The 20,245-nt window shown below is 35.9% G+C and overlaps 1 protein-coding gene across 1 annotated transcript; it reads right to left on the minus strand.

Moving 5' to 3' along the window:
• Window positions 1–1,778: 1,778 nt before the first annotated feature.
• Window positions 1,779–20,106, minus strand: Lipt1 (Lipoyltransferase 1). The gene is made up of 2 exons (XM_089102750.1): window positions 20,057–20,106; window positions 1,779–5,591 (listed from the first exon to the last, which is right to left on the minus strand). Exon 2 carries the CDS (start codon window positions 5,571–5,573, stop codon window positions 4,455–4,457), a length of 1,119 nt encoding a protein of 372 aa, XP_088958876.1. The 5' UTR covers window positions 5,574–5,591; window positions 20,057–20,106; the 3' UTR covers window positions 1,779–4,454.
• Between the last annotated feature and the right edge of the window lie 139 nt (window positions 20,107–20,245).

Here is a 20,245-nt window from a genome sequence, read left to right on the forward strand (position 1 = left end):
TCATTTGATTGGAAATGTATACTCCTAGTTCCATTTTAAGAACCAAGCGAGATGGAGAGAAAATAGCCCCCCCCCCTCCCCTGATATCCTCTTTTCCCCAAACACAATCGATCGAAATTGTGAGATAGTCATTTCGTAACCAGTAGTCCAAAGAGAATATAACAATGTCTTCAATAATCAAATATAAGAAATATTTAGGCGGACGTTAAACTAAATCAAAACCAACCTATGAGCATGTGGACTTTCAAAAAAGTGACAAATCAATATCTCAAGAACAACTTATATTATTAATTTAGACTTTTAGGAATAAATTGTGGGGGATTTTGAACTAGCCAGAAGGTAGTATATGTATACTTTTAGTGCTACCACTACAGCTACTGTAACTAATGACGCTAAGAGTATTAAGGTGAAACTTTTAGGAAACGTTTAGGGGGAGTTCCAATTAAACGAAAAAACTGTATGCATGCAGGTTTTCAAAAAGGTATATAAACAATATCATAGGCAGCACCACTCTATAATAGCTAGAAATAACATTGAAATATTTAAAGAAGACAATTCGATTCAAGAGTAAAATTTCTAAGGTCCTTCCTAAGAGCAAACTGCGACTGGAAGGCAATCAGCCCGTCCTTTGAGCTAACTTATGTTCCAAACAGATCTAGTCAAAATTGTTGGGCAACTCTTTTGCTCAGCATAGTAGAATGGTCCAGTAACAATGTCTTTATGGATATTGGGCATGTCAACCCCCCACAATTTTGCAATTGGCCCATTATTCTATATAACTAAATGCTACTTTAAAACTAAATAAAAAGGCATTGCGGTTGCGGTTTCCAATAAGATACTTCAGCAGTATATCGAGAACAACTGGGGGTATTAAGTTAAATCTTTAGGGGCGACTACTATTTCTACTTCGGCTCTTACAATTTAAATAAATAAATATAGTGTAAGTGTATCCAGGTTGTCAAAGAGCATAGATAGAATCTTTTGAGAATGATATTAAGTTTTATATTTTCAGGTTAACTTAAGGAGGTATAAAATTAAATTAAAAAATACTATTTGTGTCAGGATCAAAAATTGTTGAAACAGCTTCTCCCAACATACAAATAGCAAGCCAAACTTTGGATTCATATTGAAAAAAAAACCGAAAAGATATTATTTTTTTATTTTATTTTTCATGAAAATGATAATGTCAATAAAAAACGAACAGAAATTAATTTGAAGAAAAACTTTTTCCACAAAGCAAGATTTTCAAAGGAAAGTAAAGAGCTCCAGTAAGCCAAAACTGGGCAGAAATGAAGTCAAGTAATCGTCCAAACGTAAAACTACCACAAATCACTATCAATAAATAAATGAAACTCAAAATGAACAGAAATTAGAATAAAAAGCTGAGTCAAACTGGAAATAAGTACACATCAAGATTGTTGGAGCTCACAGCCCCCATGCCTTCTCAAGACCAGAGAATAATTTGCGCTTTACTGAAAACAAAACACGTTCAAATGTTTTAACTTTTTTTGCTTAAATAAATACAAAACAATCAATACTTCAAGGAACATATATCGGCATAGGTATATTAAACTGACAATCTATGGTCATTTGTTTTTTGTTTTGTTCAGTAAAGCCTAAATTATGTTCTGGTCTTAAGAAGGCATGGGGTTGCCAGCCCTAGCAATGTTAATTTTTACTCGTTTTGAGTTTGACTCGGTTATTTATTCTAATTTTTGTTCGTTTTGAGTTTCATTTATTTGTTGGTAGTGATTTATGGTAGTTATACACTTGGAAGATTATTTGACTTTATTTCTGCCCTTCTGTCCATTTTTGGTTTAATGGAGCTCTTTACTTGTCTTTGGAAAACTCATTTTGTGGAAAAGGTTTTTTAAATTAATACAAATATAAGGCAGCGTCATTCGGCCAGGGGGAGGCTGGAGCCCCCCCCCCCTCCATTATGGGCGCCCATGCACTGCGCTAATGGAAACAGAAACTCCAGTAAAAGCAAAATAGACTTGGGAAATATAACAGCATTAAAAAATAAGAACCAAACATCCGGATACGAAAATAACAAATACATATAACATATACAAATAACATATACATACTAAGATTGCAGTCAATGAATTTCAGCATTAAACAAGGAGAAATTTTTGTTCAAAGGTCTGGTAAAAAAAAGAAGTTTGACCACCATTTTTCAGGGCGATTCATCAAACTGCCCTAAGGAAGATTTCCCCCCCTCCCCCTGAGTGGATACGCACATGTCATAAATGCTGTACAAGTTTAAAATACGCGATGCTACAATAATACAGAAAATGAATATTCGACAGTGTGATTGCTGGAAGAAATATTTAATATGATTGGTGGAAATAGAAAGCATGATCGCTGGAAGAAGAAAATAGTAGACGAACAGAAGAGCCCTCCACATTTCAAATACAGGAGAAACTGATGTACTTATAAGAAACATTGTTTCGCTTTACGGACATATAGATAGACGGGGGCGCGATACGTTTATGGACGAGAGGGATAATTGTAGACATAAAGTAAGTCACTACGAAGGTGAAAATGTGCGATACTCTTCCCAGAAGAGAGCAAGCAATAGCTGTTTATTGAACATCTAGAGAAAAAAAAACAATAACAGTGAATGTGAATTTTAATAATACTTTATTAAAAGTATTATTATTAAAACAATTATGTATTGAATGTAATTTTTTTTCTACCTTTGAAAAAAGCTTCAGGAAATGGTGACGAAATATTCATATTCTTTCATGTTTCAAGCTTTATTACAAGTATATAACTTTTGTGAGTATATAGCTGGGTAGCGTTATAAGTAGAGATGCAGTGAAGACATAAAAAGTAGAATAGCCAAGGTCAAGGTGTTTTTATGTAGTTGAAAAGGTTTTTAAGATTAGGAAGATACGTCTTCAAAGTAAGATTAAGATATTGGAAGCCAAGTTGATGACGATGGTAAAATATGGCACTGACGCGGGGACACTTTGAAAGGTGGATGAAGATGGGCTAGATAATTTTGAGGGGAATTGTCTAGGGTAGACCAAAATTTTCCAATCCTCTGTGACATTAGAATCAACAAGAAGTGGGAGGAGCCCTCACTGAGCTCCATTAATTTGGAAGACTGTATCTGGACTAAGTATGCAATTCGGCAAAGAAGTGAAAGCCCCCATGTTATTGTGGATTTATTTTGAATTTAAAATAACAGACTATATTCATACGTTTGGCTGCAGTAAGGCAGGGTCTCTTCCTTGAAAACAAAATTCTTTGGAGGTTTGGACGAACTTTTGACTAGTCACAAACGCAGGATTGTTTCGGTGGGGGGTAGTATGATGGAGAGAGAGCTCAACGGCTTAACGATCGAACTTTCTGTAAAGGAAGGCCTCAAATCCACGTCTTCAACTGCATTCTCATGTTTTTATGACGAGAGGTCTACCCTGTCATTTCCCTTCATTTGAGCCAAGAATTCTTTCTATAATTATGGTAATACTCTGCGCGCAGAATTGACAATTTTATTCATATGCCCATGTGCACAGAGGTAGGGGGAGCATCCCCTAAGAATAATACGTATGCCTCCTTGAACAACCTGAAAATTATGATATAAAAGCGTTTTGAAGCTTCAGATTAAACCGCGGGGGTTGATGGGGAAAGGAGCCCTGCTCATATTTCGGATAATCATATTTGATTACTGACAAACCTGAATATACTGAAAGTTAGACGGTAAGTTGACTTCGAATTTTTTGTTGGGGGTGGAGCGGGTTAATAATTTTTCTCCAACCCTGCAATCTTATCACAAAAGGTGAAACATTACAGTTTTTTTCTTTTTAATACCTGTCATCCAAAAGGCCCTTTGACTAGTTAAGCCAGAGAAAAAAAAATATAAATCAAATTAAGGAGCAACATTAGAACTTACAATGGAAAGCAGTATTCTTTTACATGACAGAGACTGCCTTCACATTAAGCCATTGCTCGTTTAATAAAGTTTAACTTTTTTTCTTAAAGCCTCGAGCATGAATGCATAAAAAATGAGCAATATTATCAAATTTATAATTGTTTGCATTTTACTGATGACGGGAAAGTTGAGTTGTATTTGCTTTGAGCAATACATGTTTTAGTTTAAAGGTTTTAACTACCGACCGGCAAATAAAATAGTTGCGTTTACTAGCTGGCTTACCTATTACATTCTAAAGTGCTTTCAGGAAAGCACTAGTTAAACTTTATTGTAGGGGGTGACAGATAACACGGGAGATAGCCTCCACAGGATAATGTGTGTTTATTTTAAGTTTTAAGATTGATCTTTACTTAATGTAAAACATTTGATTTTATAATTAAAGAGCTTAAAAGTTAACTAATAAATTCTACAGACACTGGTATTACTTTGGTCATACTGAACTTGGATGTCTTATCACATAACCACTCTGTAGTTTTTAACTCCTCACCGATTGTACATATTCGAAAAGTTATTACACTATGCAAAAATTAGTAATGCAGGATTTTAAAGCTTCAAAACAAAACAACTGACAATCATCAAAATGTCTACTATCAACTTCGCCCAAGCTATATAATTTTTTAGTAAGTATATTCAACGATTTTAAAGAATCACTCGTTTCAACTATCTTTCCATGCTCTACTGAGAGGAAAATATTTAAAGAGCTTCCAAGCAGACCGCCAAATTCTCTAGGCACTGGTACCACTTTTGATATACTGAACTTGGGAGTTTTGTCATAAATCCACTCTATACTTTTCAATTCGTCAACAATAGCACCTATTCCAGGAAACCATGAATCTATAGGGTTAACACTTTGTATACCAAAATTTAAGGATCCTGCTTCTAAGTAGGTATTAGCTACAACAGAAGCTACACTCTCTACATTCACTGTTGGGGTATCTTCTACCAAATTTTTTGTCATAGATGGCACACTAGCTGTTGCTCTACTAATAATTCCTATGTCATCAGGGGTCAGTATTGAATTTAAAGTGCTTGTATCAACATCAACAAGCAATGTGCAGTGATGATAAGAGTTGGTTGCACCAAGTTTCGAGGCAGTGCCAGATATTTTATAAAATGTATCTAGAAATATATCATCTCTTGGATTAATGCTTACATTCATCCCATAGTTTTTATAAAGTGCTTCACAAATTATTTTTAGATTCTCTTTTCGATTATATAAATCCCGCGGTGCCAGAAATGACAAATTTAAATTTCCTTGATCATGATAAACAGTCCCACCGCCACTGTTTCTCCTTGCTAAGACTACACCATTTTCCTTCATTTTCTTTATATTTACTTCACAAAAGGGATTTTGATGGCGACCTATAACAACACAAGGATCATTCCACCATAAAAGCAGGATCCTTTCAGAACTAAGGTCTACATTCTGATAAAGCCAGTGCTCTAAAGCAAGATTGCTGAATATGTCTTTTGCTTGAGAAACATAAACACAGCGAGGGGCATCTCTTTTACTTTTTTTACGTAAAAACTTGGCCTCATGACCTAGTGCTGATGTGATGGTAGCTACTCTTATGCTGGCATTGCGCCAAATCTGAAGATTACAAACGGCAGTCATCCCTATATTTGCCATAATGCCATAATGACGGACCTGGAAGAAAATGATTCAAATATTTATTTTATTAAAATTTTTTTAACTTTATTTGATTAAGATTTATTTATTGTAAACAGAAACTATAAATATGATAAGTAGCCATCTATGGGAAGGCATAAAAAATACTGACACTAGCTAGCAACAATTATAACACATAAATAACCTTTGAATAAATAATACTGACAAACAAACTGAAGGAAACAATCAGTTGTTTAAACAGGCAAGAGACAAAAAGGATCATGACAGTGAATAGCAATGATAATAATAAGAAAAACATCAGAGGTGAATCAATGGGGGACGCCCCTCCCAGATTTTTCTGGCGCCCTCATTCCGTTTTTTTTCTTTTTTTACTCTTTTTTTTTAATAAACTTGACAATTACTGGAGCCCTTGTCACATTCCCCCAGCCCCTTCCAAGATTTTGCTCTAGACCAGCCTTTGGTACATCTAACGACATGTAAATAAATTAAACAATAATTTGTATATATATATATATATATATATATATATATATATATATATATATATATATATATATATATATATATATATATGTATATATATATATATATATATATATATATATATATATATATATATATATATATATATATATATATATATATATATATCATAAGCAGCGCCGCTGCCTAAGTAAAGAACGATGTGGGCACAATGTTTTATTTATTTTTCCTCCATACCCGGAAACTTCGTATCAAAGGAGTTGTCGTAGAAACTTCAAAAGGGGCTCATTCGGTTGGAAACTGGAGTGGCTAGTGCCCTTTTTAATAGTCGAAAGTGATTGGAGGGCAACTAGCTCCCCCCTCTCACCCATCATTCTCCCAAACACATCCAATCAAAATTTTGAGATAGCGTTCAGAGTAGTTGATTTCCATACAGAAAATATGTTTTTGAGGAGGACACTTCCCCAAAACCGTTGGGGCAAGGGTTTTAAGTTATGCCCTGAGGGCATATAAAAACGATGTTGGCACAATGTATCATTTATCATTTTTTTTTCCTTTAGAGCAGGGCACTTCATATGGAAGGGGTTGTCGTAGAAACTTCAAAAGGGGCTCATTCGATTGGAAATCGAGAGTTCTAGTGTTCTTTTTAATAGTTGAAAGTGATTGGAGGGCAACAAGCCCCCCCTCCCGACACCCATCACTCCCCCAAATACATCCAATCAAAATTTTGAGATAGACATTTTGTTCCGCGTAGTTGATTTCCAGATAGAAAATATATTTTTGAGTAGGTTACTCCCCCACAACCCTCAGGGCAAGGGTTTTAAGTTATGTCCTGCGGGCGTATAAGGTTTTTATAGAAGGCGTTGTTGTAGAAACTTCAAAACAGGGTCATTCGATCGGAAATTCAAAGGGCTAGTGCCCTTTTTAATAGTCGAAAGTGATTGGACGGCAACTAGCCCCCCCTCGCCCATCATTCACCCAAATATATCCAATACAAATTTTGAGATAGCCATTTTGTTCAGTGTAGTTGATTTCCAGATAGAAAATATGTTTTTGAGGAGGACACTCCCCCACAACCCTCAGTGCAAGGATTATAAGTTATGCTCTGGGGGCATATAAAGTTTTTATTGAAATCTTTGTCGTAGAAACTTGAAAAAGGGCTCATTTGATTTGAAATTCAAAGGGCTAGTACCCTTTTTAATAGTCGAAAGTGATTTGAGGGCAACTAACCCCCCTCTCACGCCCACTTGTTCCCCAAACACATCCAATCAAAATTTTTAGATAGCCATTTTATTCAACGTAGTTGAAAGTTTTGGAAATTAGGTCTTTAAGGATGATAATCCCTCCCCCCACAGCCCTCAGGGCAAGGGTTGTAAGTTATATCCTGGGGGCATATAAAGTTTTTATTGAAAGCATTGTCGTAGAAATACGACAATAGTCGAAACTGATTGGAAGGCTTGACATTTTTATAGTAAAGATCGATGTGGGTAAAATGTATCATTTTTTGTTGTTGTTGTTGCTTAGACCAGGGCACTTCGTATCGAAGGAGTTGTCGTGGGAACTTCGAAAAGGGCTCATTTGATTGAAAACAGAAAGGGCTGATGCCCTTTTTAATAGTCGAAAGTGATTGGAGGGCAACTAGTCCCCCTTCCGCTTCCACCCTCCCATTGGCCCAGTATGTTTAAAAAAGAAATATCGCCTAAAGGTTAAATAAAATTGCACCGTGTTAATGCTATTTACCGAAAAGGCATATAAGCAGTATACCAAGAAAGAATGAAGGTATTATGTTCAAACTTTCGGGGCTACTTCTGCTCTTTAAATTTAACCAAATCAAAATAGCGTAAGTGTATCCAAGCTATCAAAGAAAGTAAACAGATTTTTTTGCGAATGTTATCAAGTTTTCCATTTCAAGTCAACTAGAGGAGGTATGAAACTAACTTAAACAGTACTATTTGTCTCACGCTTGGTAGATTATTTGACTTTATTTTTGCTCATTTTTTGTTTAATGGAGTTCTTTATTTTCGTTTTTTAAGACTTTATAGTTTGGCCTGCTATTTGTATGCTGGAGAAAAATTTTCAGCAATTTTTAACAACATACACCCTTTGAAAAATCTGGACACAAATAGTACTGTTTAATTTAGTTTCATACCTCCTCTAATTGACCTGAAATGGAAAACTTGATACCATTCGCAAAAAAATCTGTTTACTTTCTTTGATAGCTTGGATACACTCACGCTATTTTGATTTGATTAAATTTTAAGAGCAGAAGTATTCCCGAAAGTTTGAACATAATACCCTCAGTCGTACTTGGGATACTGCTGAGATGCCTTATTGGGAATTAGCATTATCACAGTACATTTTGATTTAATCTTAAGGCAACATTTAGTTTTTAAACATAATGGGCCAATGGGAGGGCGGGCGTGGGAGGGTGGGAGTGGAACAGGGATTAGTTGCCCTCCAATCACTTTCGACTATTAAAAAGAGCACAAGCCCTTTCTATTTTGAATTAAATAAGCCCTTTTCAAAGTTCCCACGAAAACTCCTTCGATACGAAATGCCCTGGTTTAAAGAACAACAGTAACAAAAAATAATACATTATACCCATATCGATCTTTACTATAAAAATAGCGAGCATTCTAATCACTTTCGACTATTAAAAAGGGAATTAGGCCTTTCGATTTCCAATCGAATGAGCCCTTTTGGAAACGACAACGCTTTCTATAAACACCTCATATGCCCCAGGGCATAAATTACAACCCTTACCCTAAGGTCTGTTAGGGTGGTTGTCATCCTCTCAGACCGAATTTCCAGAACTTTCAACTACATTGAACAAAATAGCTATCTCAAAATTTTGATTGGATGTGTTTGGGGAAATGGTGGGCATGAGAGGGGTGGTAGTTGCTCTCCAATCACTTTCAACTATCAAAAATGGCCCTAGCCCTTTCAATTTCCAATCAAATGAACCCTTTTGAAGTTTCTACAACGAAACTTTCAATAAAAATCTTATATGCCCCCAGGGCATAACTTACAACCCGTGCCCTGAGTGATGGGGGGTGTCATTCTCAAAGACCTAATTTCCAGACTTTTCTACTACGTTGAACAAAATAGTTATCTGAAAATTTTAATTGGATGTGTGTGGAGGACTGGTGGGCGTGGGAGGGGGGTTAGTTACCCTCCAATCACTGTCAACTATTAAAATTGGCACTATCCCTCTCAATTTCCAATTGAATGAGCCCCTTTTGAAGTTTTACGACAACTCTATCTAAAAAAAACCTTATATACCCCCAGGGCAGAACTTACAACCTTTGCCCTTGGGGCTCTAGGGGGGTTTTTCATCTTTAAATACATAATTTTCACAACGTTCAACTACGTTGAACGAAATGGCTATCTCTACACTTTGATTGAATGCTTTTGGGTAACTGGTGGGGGTACGAGGGGGGTTAATTACTCTCCGCTCACTTTTGACTATTAAAAAGGGCAATTTCAATTTTCCAATCAAATGAGCCCTTTTTGAAAGTTTTATAACAACATTCTATATAAACTTTATATGCCCCCAGGGCATAGCTGACAACCCTTGCACTGAGGTCTCTGAGGGGGTTATCATCCTAAAAGACCTAATTTCCAGAACTTTCAACTACGTTGAACAAAATGGATATCCCAAAATTTTGATTGGATGTGTTTGGGAAAATGGTGACGTGAGGGGGGCGTTAATCGCTATCCAATCACTTTCAACTATTGAAAAAGGCACTAGTCCTTTCAATTTCGAATTGAATGAGCCCTTTTGAAGTTTCTACGCTTTCAATAAAAACCTTAACTGTCCTCAGGGCATAACTTACAAATCTTGCCCTGAGGGCTGTGGGGGGGGGGGGTTGTCTTCCTTAAAGACCTAATTTCCAAAACTTTATTCAACTACGTTATTTACAAAACCCTTATTATTCCTAATTTCCAAAACCATTTTATTCAACTACATTAAATAGAATGGCTATCTAAAATATTGATTGGATGCCTTTGAGAAGACGACGGGCATGAGAAAGGGGTTAATTGCCTTCAACTCTCATCTACCAATTAAAAAGGATACTAGTCCATTGAATTTCCAAATACAAGAGCGTTTTACAAGGTGTCCTCGACAAAGCCTTCAATAAAAACCTTACACGACCCCAGGTTATAACTTATAACCCTCGCTCTCGAGGCGGTGTTAGGGGTATTATGCTCACAGGTATAATTTCCTTAACTTTGAACTGCGTGGAACAAAATGGCTATCTCAAAATCTTTATTGGATGTGTTTGGGGAAATGGTGGGCGTGGAAGGGGTGTTAGTTGCTTTCCAATCACTTTCGACTATTAAAAAGGCTACTAGCCATTTCAATTTCCAGTCGAATGATCCCTTTTTGAAGTTTCTACGACAACGCATTATATAAAAACCTTATATGCCCAGAGGGCATAATTTACAACCCCTTTCCCTGAGGGCTGTGGGGGGAGAAGGGTTGTCATCCTAAAAGACCTAATTTCCAGAACTTAAAACTACGTTGAATAAAATGGCTATCTCAAAGTTTTGATTACATGTGTTTGGGGAAAAGGTTGGCGTGAGAGGCGGGTTAGTTGCCCTCTAATCAATTTCGACAATTAAAAAGGGCACTAGCCCTTTTTAAATTGAATTTCCAATCGAATGAGCCTTTTTTGAAGTTTCTACGACAACGCCTTCTATAAAAAACCTTATATGTCCCCAGAGCATAACTTAAAACCCTTGCCCTTAGGGCTGTGGAAACTGTCCTCAAAAACATAATTTCTATCTGGAAATCAACTATGCTGAACAAAATGGATTTCTCAAAATGTTGATTGGATGAAGTTCGGGAAATGGTGGGCGTGGAAGGGGTGTTAGTCGGCTTCCAGTCACTTTCGACTATGAAAAACAGCACAAGCCACTTCAATTTTCAATTGAATGAGCCCTTTTCGAAGTTTCTACAACAACTTCTTCGATACGAAGTGCTCTGCTCTAAAGGAAAAAAAATAGTAAATAATACATCGTTCTTATATGCCCCAAGGGCATAACTTAAAACCCTTGCCATTAGGGTTTTGGGGGAGTGTCCTCCTCTTTAGTTAGTCCCCGTTTCTTGTCTCGCTCTCGAGTGTCCCCGTTCTTTACTTAGGCAGCGCGATTACCCTGCCTATGATTTATGCAACAAATTTCTATATAAACCTTATATGCCCCCGGGGCATAACTTACAACCCTCGCACTGAGGGCTCTGAGAGGTTTATCATCCTAAAAGACCCAATATCCAGAACGTTCAACTACGTTGAACAAAATGGATATCTCAAAACTTTGATGGGATGTGTTTGGGAAAATGGTGGTCGTGAGAGGGGCGTTAGTCGCTATCCAATCACTTTCAACTATTAAAAAAGGCACTAGCCTTTTCAATTTCCAATTAAATGAGCCCTTTTGAAGTTTGAACGACAACGCTTTCAATAAAACCTTGTAGGCCCCCAAGGCATTACTTACAACCCTTGCCCTGAGGGCTGTGGGGAGGGGCTGTCATCCCTAGAGATCTAATTTCCAAAACTTTCAACTACGTTGAATAAAATGGCTATCTAAAAAATTTGATTGGATGTGTTTGGGGAAAAGGTGGGCGTGAGAGGGGAATTAGTTGTCCTCAAATCATTTTCGACCATTAAAAGATTACTAGCCCTTTGAATTTCAAATCGAATGAGCCCTTTTTTAAGTGTCTACGACAAAGATTTCAATAAAAACCTTATATACCCCCAGGGCATACCTTATAATCCTTGCCCTGAGGGTTGTAGGGGAGTGTCCTCCTCAAAAATATATTTTCTATCTGGAAATCAACTACGCTGAACAAAATGGATATCTCAAAATTTTGCGTGGTTGTGTGGGGGGGAATGCTGGGCGTGGGGGGGGGGCTAGTTGCCCTTCAATCACTTTCGACTATTAAAAAGGGCACTAGCCCTTTGAATTTTCAATCGAATAAGCTTTTTTTGAAGTTTCTACGCCAACGCCTCCTTTAAAAACCTTATATACCCCCAGGGCATAACTTAAAACCCCTTGCCCTGAAGGCTATGGGGGAGTGTCCTCATCTAAAACAAATTTTCTATGTGGACATCAACTACTCTGAACAAAATGGTTATCTCAAAATTTTGATTGGATGTGTTTGGGGGAATGATGGGCGTGCGGAGGGGGGAGGGGCTAGTTGTCCTCCAGTCGCTTTCGACTATTAAAAAGGGCACTAGCCCTTTGAATTTCAAATAGAATGAGCCTGTTTTGATGTTTCTATGACCACGCCTTCTATAAAAACTTTTTATGCCCCCAGGGCATAACTTAAAACCCTCGCCCTGAGGGTTGTGGGGGAGTGTCCTCCTCAAAATCATATTTTCTATCTGGAAATCAACTACGCTGAACAAAAGGGCTATCTCAATTTTTGTTTGTTTGTGTGTGGGGGAATGATGGGCGTGGGGGGGGGAGGGCTTGTTGCCCTTCAATCACTTTCGACTATTATAAAGGGCACTAGAACTCTCAATTTCCAATCGAATGAGCCCCTTTTGCAGTTTCTACGACGACCCCTTCCCTATGAAGTACCCTGCTCTAAAGGAAAAAAATAATAAATAGTACATTGTGCCAACGTCGTACTTATATGTCCCCAGGGCATAACTTAAAACTCTTGCCCCGAGAGTTTCGGGGGAGTGTCCTCCTCAAAACGTAATATCCTATCTGGAAATCAACTACGCGGAACAGCATGGCTATCTCAAAATTTTGATTGGATGTGTTTGGGGGAATGATGGGCGGGGGGAGCGCTAGTTGCCCTCCAATCACTTTCGACCATTAAAAAGGGCACTAGCCACTCTAATTTCCAGTCGAATGAGTCCTTTTCGAAGTTCTATGACAACTCCTTCGATACAAAGTGCCTGGGTATGGAGAAAAAAAAAACACATTGTGCCCACATCATTCTTTACTTAGGCAGCGCTAGCACGCTGCCTATGATTGCTCCAGTTTTGAGGGATTGTCTTGCTGTTTGCTATAGCAAAGTAGTTGATGCAGTCAAAGTCATGTGCACTGGCAATTTTTGTTACAATTAGTTGGGGTCACAGTCGCAATCAGTCAAATTCACAAGTATTATCAGTTGCAAGTGGTCACAAATTAGGCTAAAGGAGTTAAAAGCAGTCACAGTTTGAAAAAGTCACAAAAGTAGTAGTACTAATTGCATAAGTAGTAGTTGTAGCAGCCTTCAAAGGTTCAATTTATTGCTTTCAGCTGTTGTTCATATGTCCTTTGGACATCATGCATGCATAGAGTACATATTGACTTTGTTCAATATACTTGGCAATATCCCTTGATAGTTTCGCCTTAATATCCTTAGCCATCACATATATATTACAGATAGACCATTTCAACATCCATATGTAGTAATAAATCACCCTCAAGAGGTTCATAAGTTTCAACTTAATACATTTATCCATTCCTAAGATGCCGTAATATGCCCTTAGGACAAACTTGGACAGACATAGTCTTTTGGTTTAGTTCAACATCCCCAATAATATGCTTTGAATGCTCCAATGTACCATTTTTTTTCCTACGATATTGCACATACACCCTTTTGATAATCTGGATATGTATTGTACCTTTTGATTTAGTTTTACTCCCCCTCTAGTTTCCCTGAAAGTGGAAACTTAATACCTATTTTGATTAGATGTGTTTGGGAAAATGGTGGGCGTGAGAGGGGAGTTAGTTGCTCTCCAATCACTTTCAACTATTAAAAAAGGCACTAGCCCTTTCATTCCCCCTCTAGTTTCCCTGAAAGTGGAAACTTAATGCCTATTTTGATGAGATGTGTTTGGGAAAATGGTGGGCGTGAGAGGGGAATTAGTCACTCTCCAATCACTTTCAACTATTAAAAAAGGCAATAGCCCTTTCAATTTCCAATTGAATGAGCCCTTTTGAAGTTTCTACGCTTTCAATAAAAATCCTATTCTGTTCCTGAGATATTGTATTTATGCTCCTTTGACAACCTGGACACACTTCAACCCTTTTGAAAAAAAATTACCCTTGATTTTATTGATGGATTTGATCTGGTACATGCTGGGAAACGTTCCAGTGTGACTATATTTTCCTGTCCCACTATATAACAGATGACACCCATCTGCAAAATCAAGCATTGTTTTTTCTTCTGAATGTTTCGCCACAATATGACCACCTAACAGGACCAAATAATTTGGCTTTCATTTGGTACCCCAAGTGCTAAAGGTTACTGAACTAAAAAAGAATAAACCAAGAAAATCCCCAAAAAATATTTTTTGAGGCGTACTTCCTAAACTTTGAGAAAGGTTTGTTCAAAAACCAAAATTTGAAAATCAAAACTAACTATGCTAGATGAGGCTTACGGATTTTTTGAGAATGCTATATGGCAGAAGTTTTCTATCAGAGTGTTATTTCCAAAAGTGTTTGAAAATATTATTATGTTTTATGTGTTTTGTTGTTTTTGTATTATCCATGGCCCATGGGGCTTTTGTGAGAAATATATCTATCTATCTATGCTCCGCCAGGTGCGTTGCGGCGAGGGTCTTGCAGGCCGCACCAATACGCCTCACGGGCCGCATACAACCCGCGGGTTGCCGACCCATGCTCTAGACTATAAAAAATAGATGGACATCCCAATATTAATTTTATTTTCGGCCTAGATTTTTACAAACCTTATTTCAGGTCTTTTAGTCAACTTACAACATTGTTATTTACTTGAAAATTTCGATCCTTATACAGAAGCCCAAGCAAGGCATACAAAAATGATTTTCAACCCCCCCTGTAAGGAAGGGCAAAGGAAAGAGTGAGGTGTGTTGCATAACCGAAACTTTCAGAGTACATTACCGAGAATAAAATAAACAATGAAAATATGCTACAGCGATTTTTAAATGTGGGAGGTGGAGAAATCGTTAAACCCTCCTCCCTCCTCACCAGCCCCCTTTCGAATATTAATTTCAAAGATACGCCCATCTAACAAAAAAACATGCTCATAGTATCTTTTGATTGGATTAAACTTATCCCCCTAGTGCTTTACTTAAAACACAAGGCAATATATGCTTTTTACCCTGGGTCCCCATTATTATTCACACGCACACACAGTTATTCAGCCAGATATGGGAATACTGCTGCTGTGTGCGAATTTTGGTTAAAATCTATCCAGTTTTCTTAAATATTGTACAAGTTCATGAACCCCAATTTCTCTGATAATTTTCACCAATAAATTGCATCAAATCAATAGGATGGGTAAAATCAAAATGGATATTTAAACATTGATTTTGTCAGTTAGAAATTTAAGAATACTATACTCTAAAGCTAATAAAGACCATAATAATGGGTTGCTTCTAATGAAAGCATGGGCCAAAGTCTCGGAAGAAGTTGGAGTTGAAGCTAAGACTAGTAGGTCAATCTAAATGGCTGGGCCTAAGTTGAAAAATATATGCCAGTCAGTTTTGTTTTGTGCAGTATACTCTGGGCTCTGCACAAAAAGTCCTTCAGTGAGCATAGTAGCTAAATATCTAGACTACTGTGGGGCAGGTTGATTCTAGCAGTGGTACTTTTGAGTAGGCTAATCTATTTGTTTAATTCAAATTGTACCAGAGACAATCTTATCTCTGGAGTTATTATGATTAATTAGATCCTTATTTCAAATAATATTAAATCACATTTCCAGAGTTAAAAATTTACATAACTAGCTATTGATAATACAGCTGGTGAGACCAGTGAATTAGCTTATAAATCAGTCTCTCATTTTTATATGCTGCTTAATGATTTTCCAGTTAGGAAATAAAATTTCTTCTTTTTTTGCTTGAGTTTTCAAGATAATTAAAATTGCATGCTGAAAGATTATTGAAAGCCTTATAAATTTATTTTCTATGTCTGCTCTTAAAACACATACTGTTTCTTTTTTGTGGATTTTGTGTTTTAAGTAAAAATCAAAATTTTACAAAATTCTGCAAATGCAGGAAAATACCAGGTGTTGGGTTATTTGAGCTGATTGCATAGATAAATGTTGCATAGGCTGTGAATCAATAATTTTGTTCATTTTAAGATTCAATTTTACTCTTAAGCTGCATCAGGAAAACTTTTTTTTAATCAAATTTTACTCGTTTGATTTTACTTTTCTGTAATATAAAAATAAACCTGCAAAAAGATTTTGTATAAGAAATATAGGCAGTGATAAAAAAAAAGTTCAACATCTGTTTTTGTCAAAATAGAGCACTAAATATAGCTTTTGTCCTACCTCTCTGAAACTTTCCCACAAAATATGTGTAAGTCTGTCATATTGATAAGACTCCCAAGGGAGGGGGCACATTCTCACCATTAACTATGAGAAGGCACTGGTCATAAAATCCAATACTTATGACACATTCTGCTTCAATAACATCAGGAAAATTTGCACAAAAAATACCACTTATATAAAAAAAGAATTAGTCAATAAAACAGCAGAAAATAAATCCTCCATTTCCTGTAGCCTTAATTAATTAAAATGAAATTTCATAAAAAGAAGTTTTCAAAGAAAAGTTTAAGAGCTATGTTAAACTCAAGACCAGCAGAAATAAAGTCCTATGATAATTGAAACTCAAAACAACAAGAAATTACTATTAAAAAAAAAAAATGAAACCCAAAACAAAGAAAAAATTAAAATGCATGACAATATCAAACATAAAAATATCAGATGCTGATAAAAATGAATAAGTAAATATTAAAGCGGGCAAAAATTAAAGTAAATATTCAAGTCAAACTCATGACAAACAAAAATTACAATGAACAGGAGTTTGGCTACTGCCCCTAACTAATCCCCTAACTGAAAAAGTTCTGAGGCCTGTTGTGTTATTTGCATTTTATTGAAAGCTATTATATTTTGACAAGTGTGGTTTAGTTTTTCAAAACATCAACAACAAACAAAAATAAATCAAAATAATAATCAAGACAATAGGAAAGGACTAATGAAAATAAAACGGAAAATTCAATATATAATGATATTAATTCCAGGAAATCTTAACAATTCAACATTTTATTTCACTGTATTTCATTTTTACTTTTTCAATGTTATAAATGTAAGAAAAATAATAAATATTTTGTTCTCAGTAAAGTGGAAATGATGCAATAGGCCTTCAAAATTTTACAGTAAGGGGAGAAAGAAGGGGGTAGCAGCCAAACTCCTGTTTGTTGCAATTTTTGTTTGTTTTAAGATTGACTTGAATATTCTATTCAATTTTTTCATTGTTTTATTTATTCACAATTTAGTCATTTATTCATATTTATTTATTCAACCATATCAGTGTATGTAATCTTTGGGTGTTATATGATCATTTATTTTAATTTTTGTTTGTTTTGGATTTCATTTATTCTTCAAAAGTAATTTCTGGTCGTTTTGTGTTTGAATTATCAAAGAACTTTATTTATACAGGTCTTGAGTTTAATATGGCTTTTTACTTTTCTTTGAAAAACTTCTTTTTATTGAAAGTTTTTTAAATTAATTCCTGCTTGTTTTTATTAACAAAGTTTTCTTACTGATTAACATAATGCATATTTCTACAGTATTTCATGTCTTTGACTCAACAATTAAAATACCTGATGCTAATTTTTTGTTCTAATTAGTGTCTTTTGACTTATTTCAACATCCCCTGAAAGTTTTAAATAGATGCCATAAGCCATTCATGAAATATTGTAGATACATCTTTCTGACAAACAACCATGCTCATAGTATCTTTTGATGGAGTTCAACATCTTCCTCAATATTTCTGAAAGTTTCAGCTTAAAACTGTTCCTCAGATATTGCACACACCATTTTAACAGCCTTGATACACATAGTATCATTTAATTTAGTTCAACATACCCTGAAAGTTTCAACTTAATAGCATTAGCTGAGTCAATGCCCTTTTGATAATTAGGATGCAAAAAGATGTATTTTTATTAAGTTCAACATCCCCCTCAATTTTCTCTATAAGTTTCAACTTAATACCCTTACTTATCCAAGAGATATTGCAGACATGTGAGATATGACAACCAGAATGCATATGGTACCTTTAGATTTTGGTCAACATCCCAATCAACATTCTCTTAATGTTTCAAATTGACACTCTTCCCTAACTGTTCCTGAAACATTGAAGATAAGCTGTTTTGACAGTCTGGATGCATATATAGAGCAACATTCACCTCAATTATCCAGAAATTTTCAACTTAATAACCTTAGCAATTTGTGAAATATTGCAGATAAGCCTTTTTGACAACCTTGATGTATTATGCCATTTTGACAAGCAGGATGCAGTTGCTTATCATAGTAAAAGTTACAGTAGTATTTGGAGTCACAGTAGTAGCAGCAGTTCTAATAATAGTAGTCCCAATTGTAAGTATTAGCAGTTGCAGTGACAAGGTGTCCCATTCATAGTTGCTGTTGCAAAAAATCACAGTCCCAAGCAGCCACAATAGAAGCCGAGTTGCATTTGTATCTGCAGTCAAAAGTATTGCAGTGGCAGTAATAAGATTCCACAGTCTCAAATATTCATAGTCACAATTACTCATAGTTGCAAGTAGCCCTGCTTGCAAGTAGTTTCAGTCTAAGTCATTCCTGAAACATTGGGGGTGCCCCCTATTGAAAATCAGTATGTCCACAGCCATAGTGTATCAAGAGTTGATCCAGGATTTTTTTTTGGGGGGGGGGGGCACAAAATAGGTTGTTCCAATAAACTTGCTTTAGGAGCAAGTTTAATTAATGCAATATTACATTAATTAAGTAAATTACACTACTTTAGACTATGTTAGGGGGCACCCCCTCCACTGGATCTGCCACTGTAGTGGTATTTTGATTTTGTTCAATATCTGTTACACCTTGTTACACCTCTGCAAAACTGTTACACCTTTTGACTATTTTGGAAAAAATTACTTTTCATTATTACTCTAAGTGTTGAAGGGGGCATATAAAAGGGCAAAGGAGAGGGGCCTGGTTGCCCTCTTATTACTCTCAACATGCCTGGAAATTTTCAAATTAAAACACTCAGCTATTTCTTAGATATTGCTGTAGTGCCCTTTTGACAACCATCATGCATATAGTGTATTTTGATTTTTTTTCAACATCTACCCTCAATCCTCAACATTGAATTTGTCAATGTCATCCTTTTTTTAGCCATTCATATGAATAGCCAGCTAGACTTGGGCAGCCAACTAGCAGAGATATTTTGTATGAAGATTTTTGTCAAGAAAATCAAGCACCCTTCCAATACACCAGCCTTGTTGATCATGTTTGGTATTGTATGTTACATTATAGTACTCCTTTAGCTTCTTTTCTCCATGTTCTTCATACCCATTGCCAATAGTATAACATATGTCCATTTGGTCAGTGGAGGAACCTGATAAGACATCAGCATCCAAGTCTTCACTGCAAAGATTGTCTTTGTTTTTCTTTTTCACTTTTGGCTTGAGCATGTTCTTTTTACCTTTCCCTCTTTTGTTCTGAAGCTTTTCCTTTTTGTCTCTTTTTTGAAGCACTCTCTAACCCTCTACATATGTGATTACTTCTGCTTCTGGAGCAACTCCCTGCCTATCAGATGTCCTGGATGCTGAGGCATCATGAGAAGGACTTCAAGTTCTTCAAATAATTTGTCATGTGTACAATTCATGTAATTTGTTCAAATGTAGTATTCACTCTGGTTGTCACTCTTTTTGAATTCTGAATCCACTTTATCTTCAATAGTGTGACTTCCCTTCTTGCTGCTATGGTAGTTTGCAGTTAACCTAACCTGCCATTAAATTAATAAGAAAACAAGAGTTTTGGCATTAAAAGACACAAAAAGTATATACAATTTGGGCTATATCTTGTCCATTATCAATGGGGATGCCTTAGGCTATAAATAGCCCATGGATTTAGGAGTGTTTTTAGAATTTTATAGTGTCTCCTTATGGAATCACTAAATGTTAATTATGTGTTATATATATTACATAATGTTAATTATATAAACATTAATTATTTCACAATTTACCCATATAATTTGCTCCCTTTTGCAGAAAAACAAACGGGAAGAAAACTGGAAAAATTGAAGTATTTTATCTAACCTATATAGACAATTTCCAAAATTCCATTGTTTTAAGATACTTCACTACAAGTTAAAAAGCGCCTCAAAGTTGTTTCGGCTGAAATTTCCATTCGCGTAAGAGTACATGATAACAAT

The sequence above is a fragment of the Artemia sp. Qi Xiang Cuo genome, chromosome 16 (genome assembly GCF_049724085.1).
Source record: "Artemia sp. Qi Xiang Cuo chromosome 16, ASM4972408v1, whole genome shotgun sequence".
NCBI lineage: Eukaryota > Metazoa > Arthropoda > Branchiopoda > Anostraca > Artemiidae > Artemia > Artemia sp. Qi Xiang Cuo.

What these genes read in the sequence shown, in the direction of transcription:
- Lipt1 (XM_089102750.1), bottom strand. Translation starts at nt 5,573, where the DNA reads ATGGCAAATATAGGGATGACTGCCGTTTGTAATCTTCAGATTTGGCGC.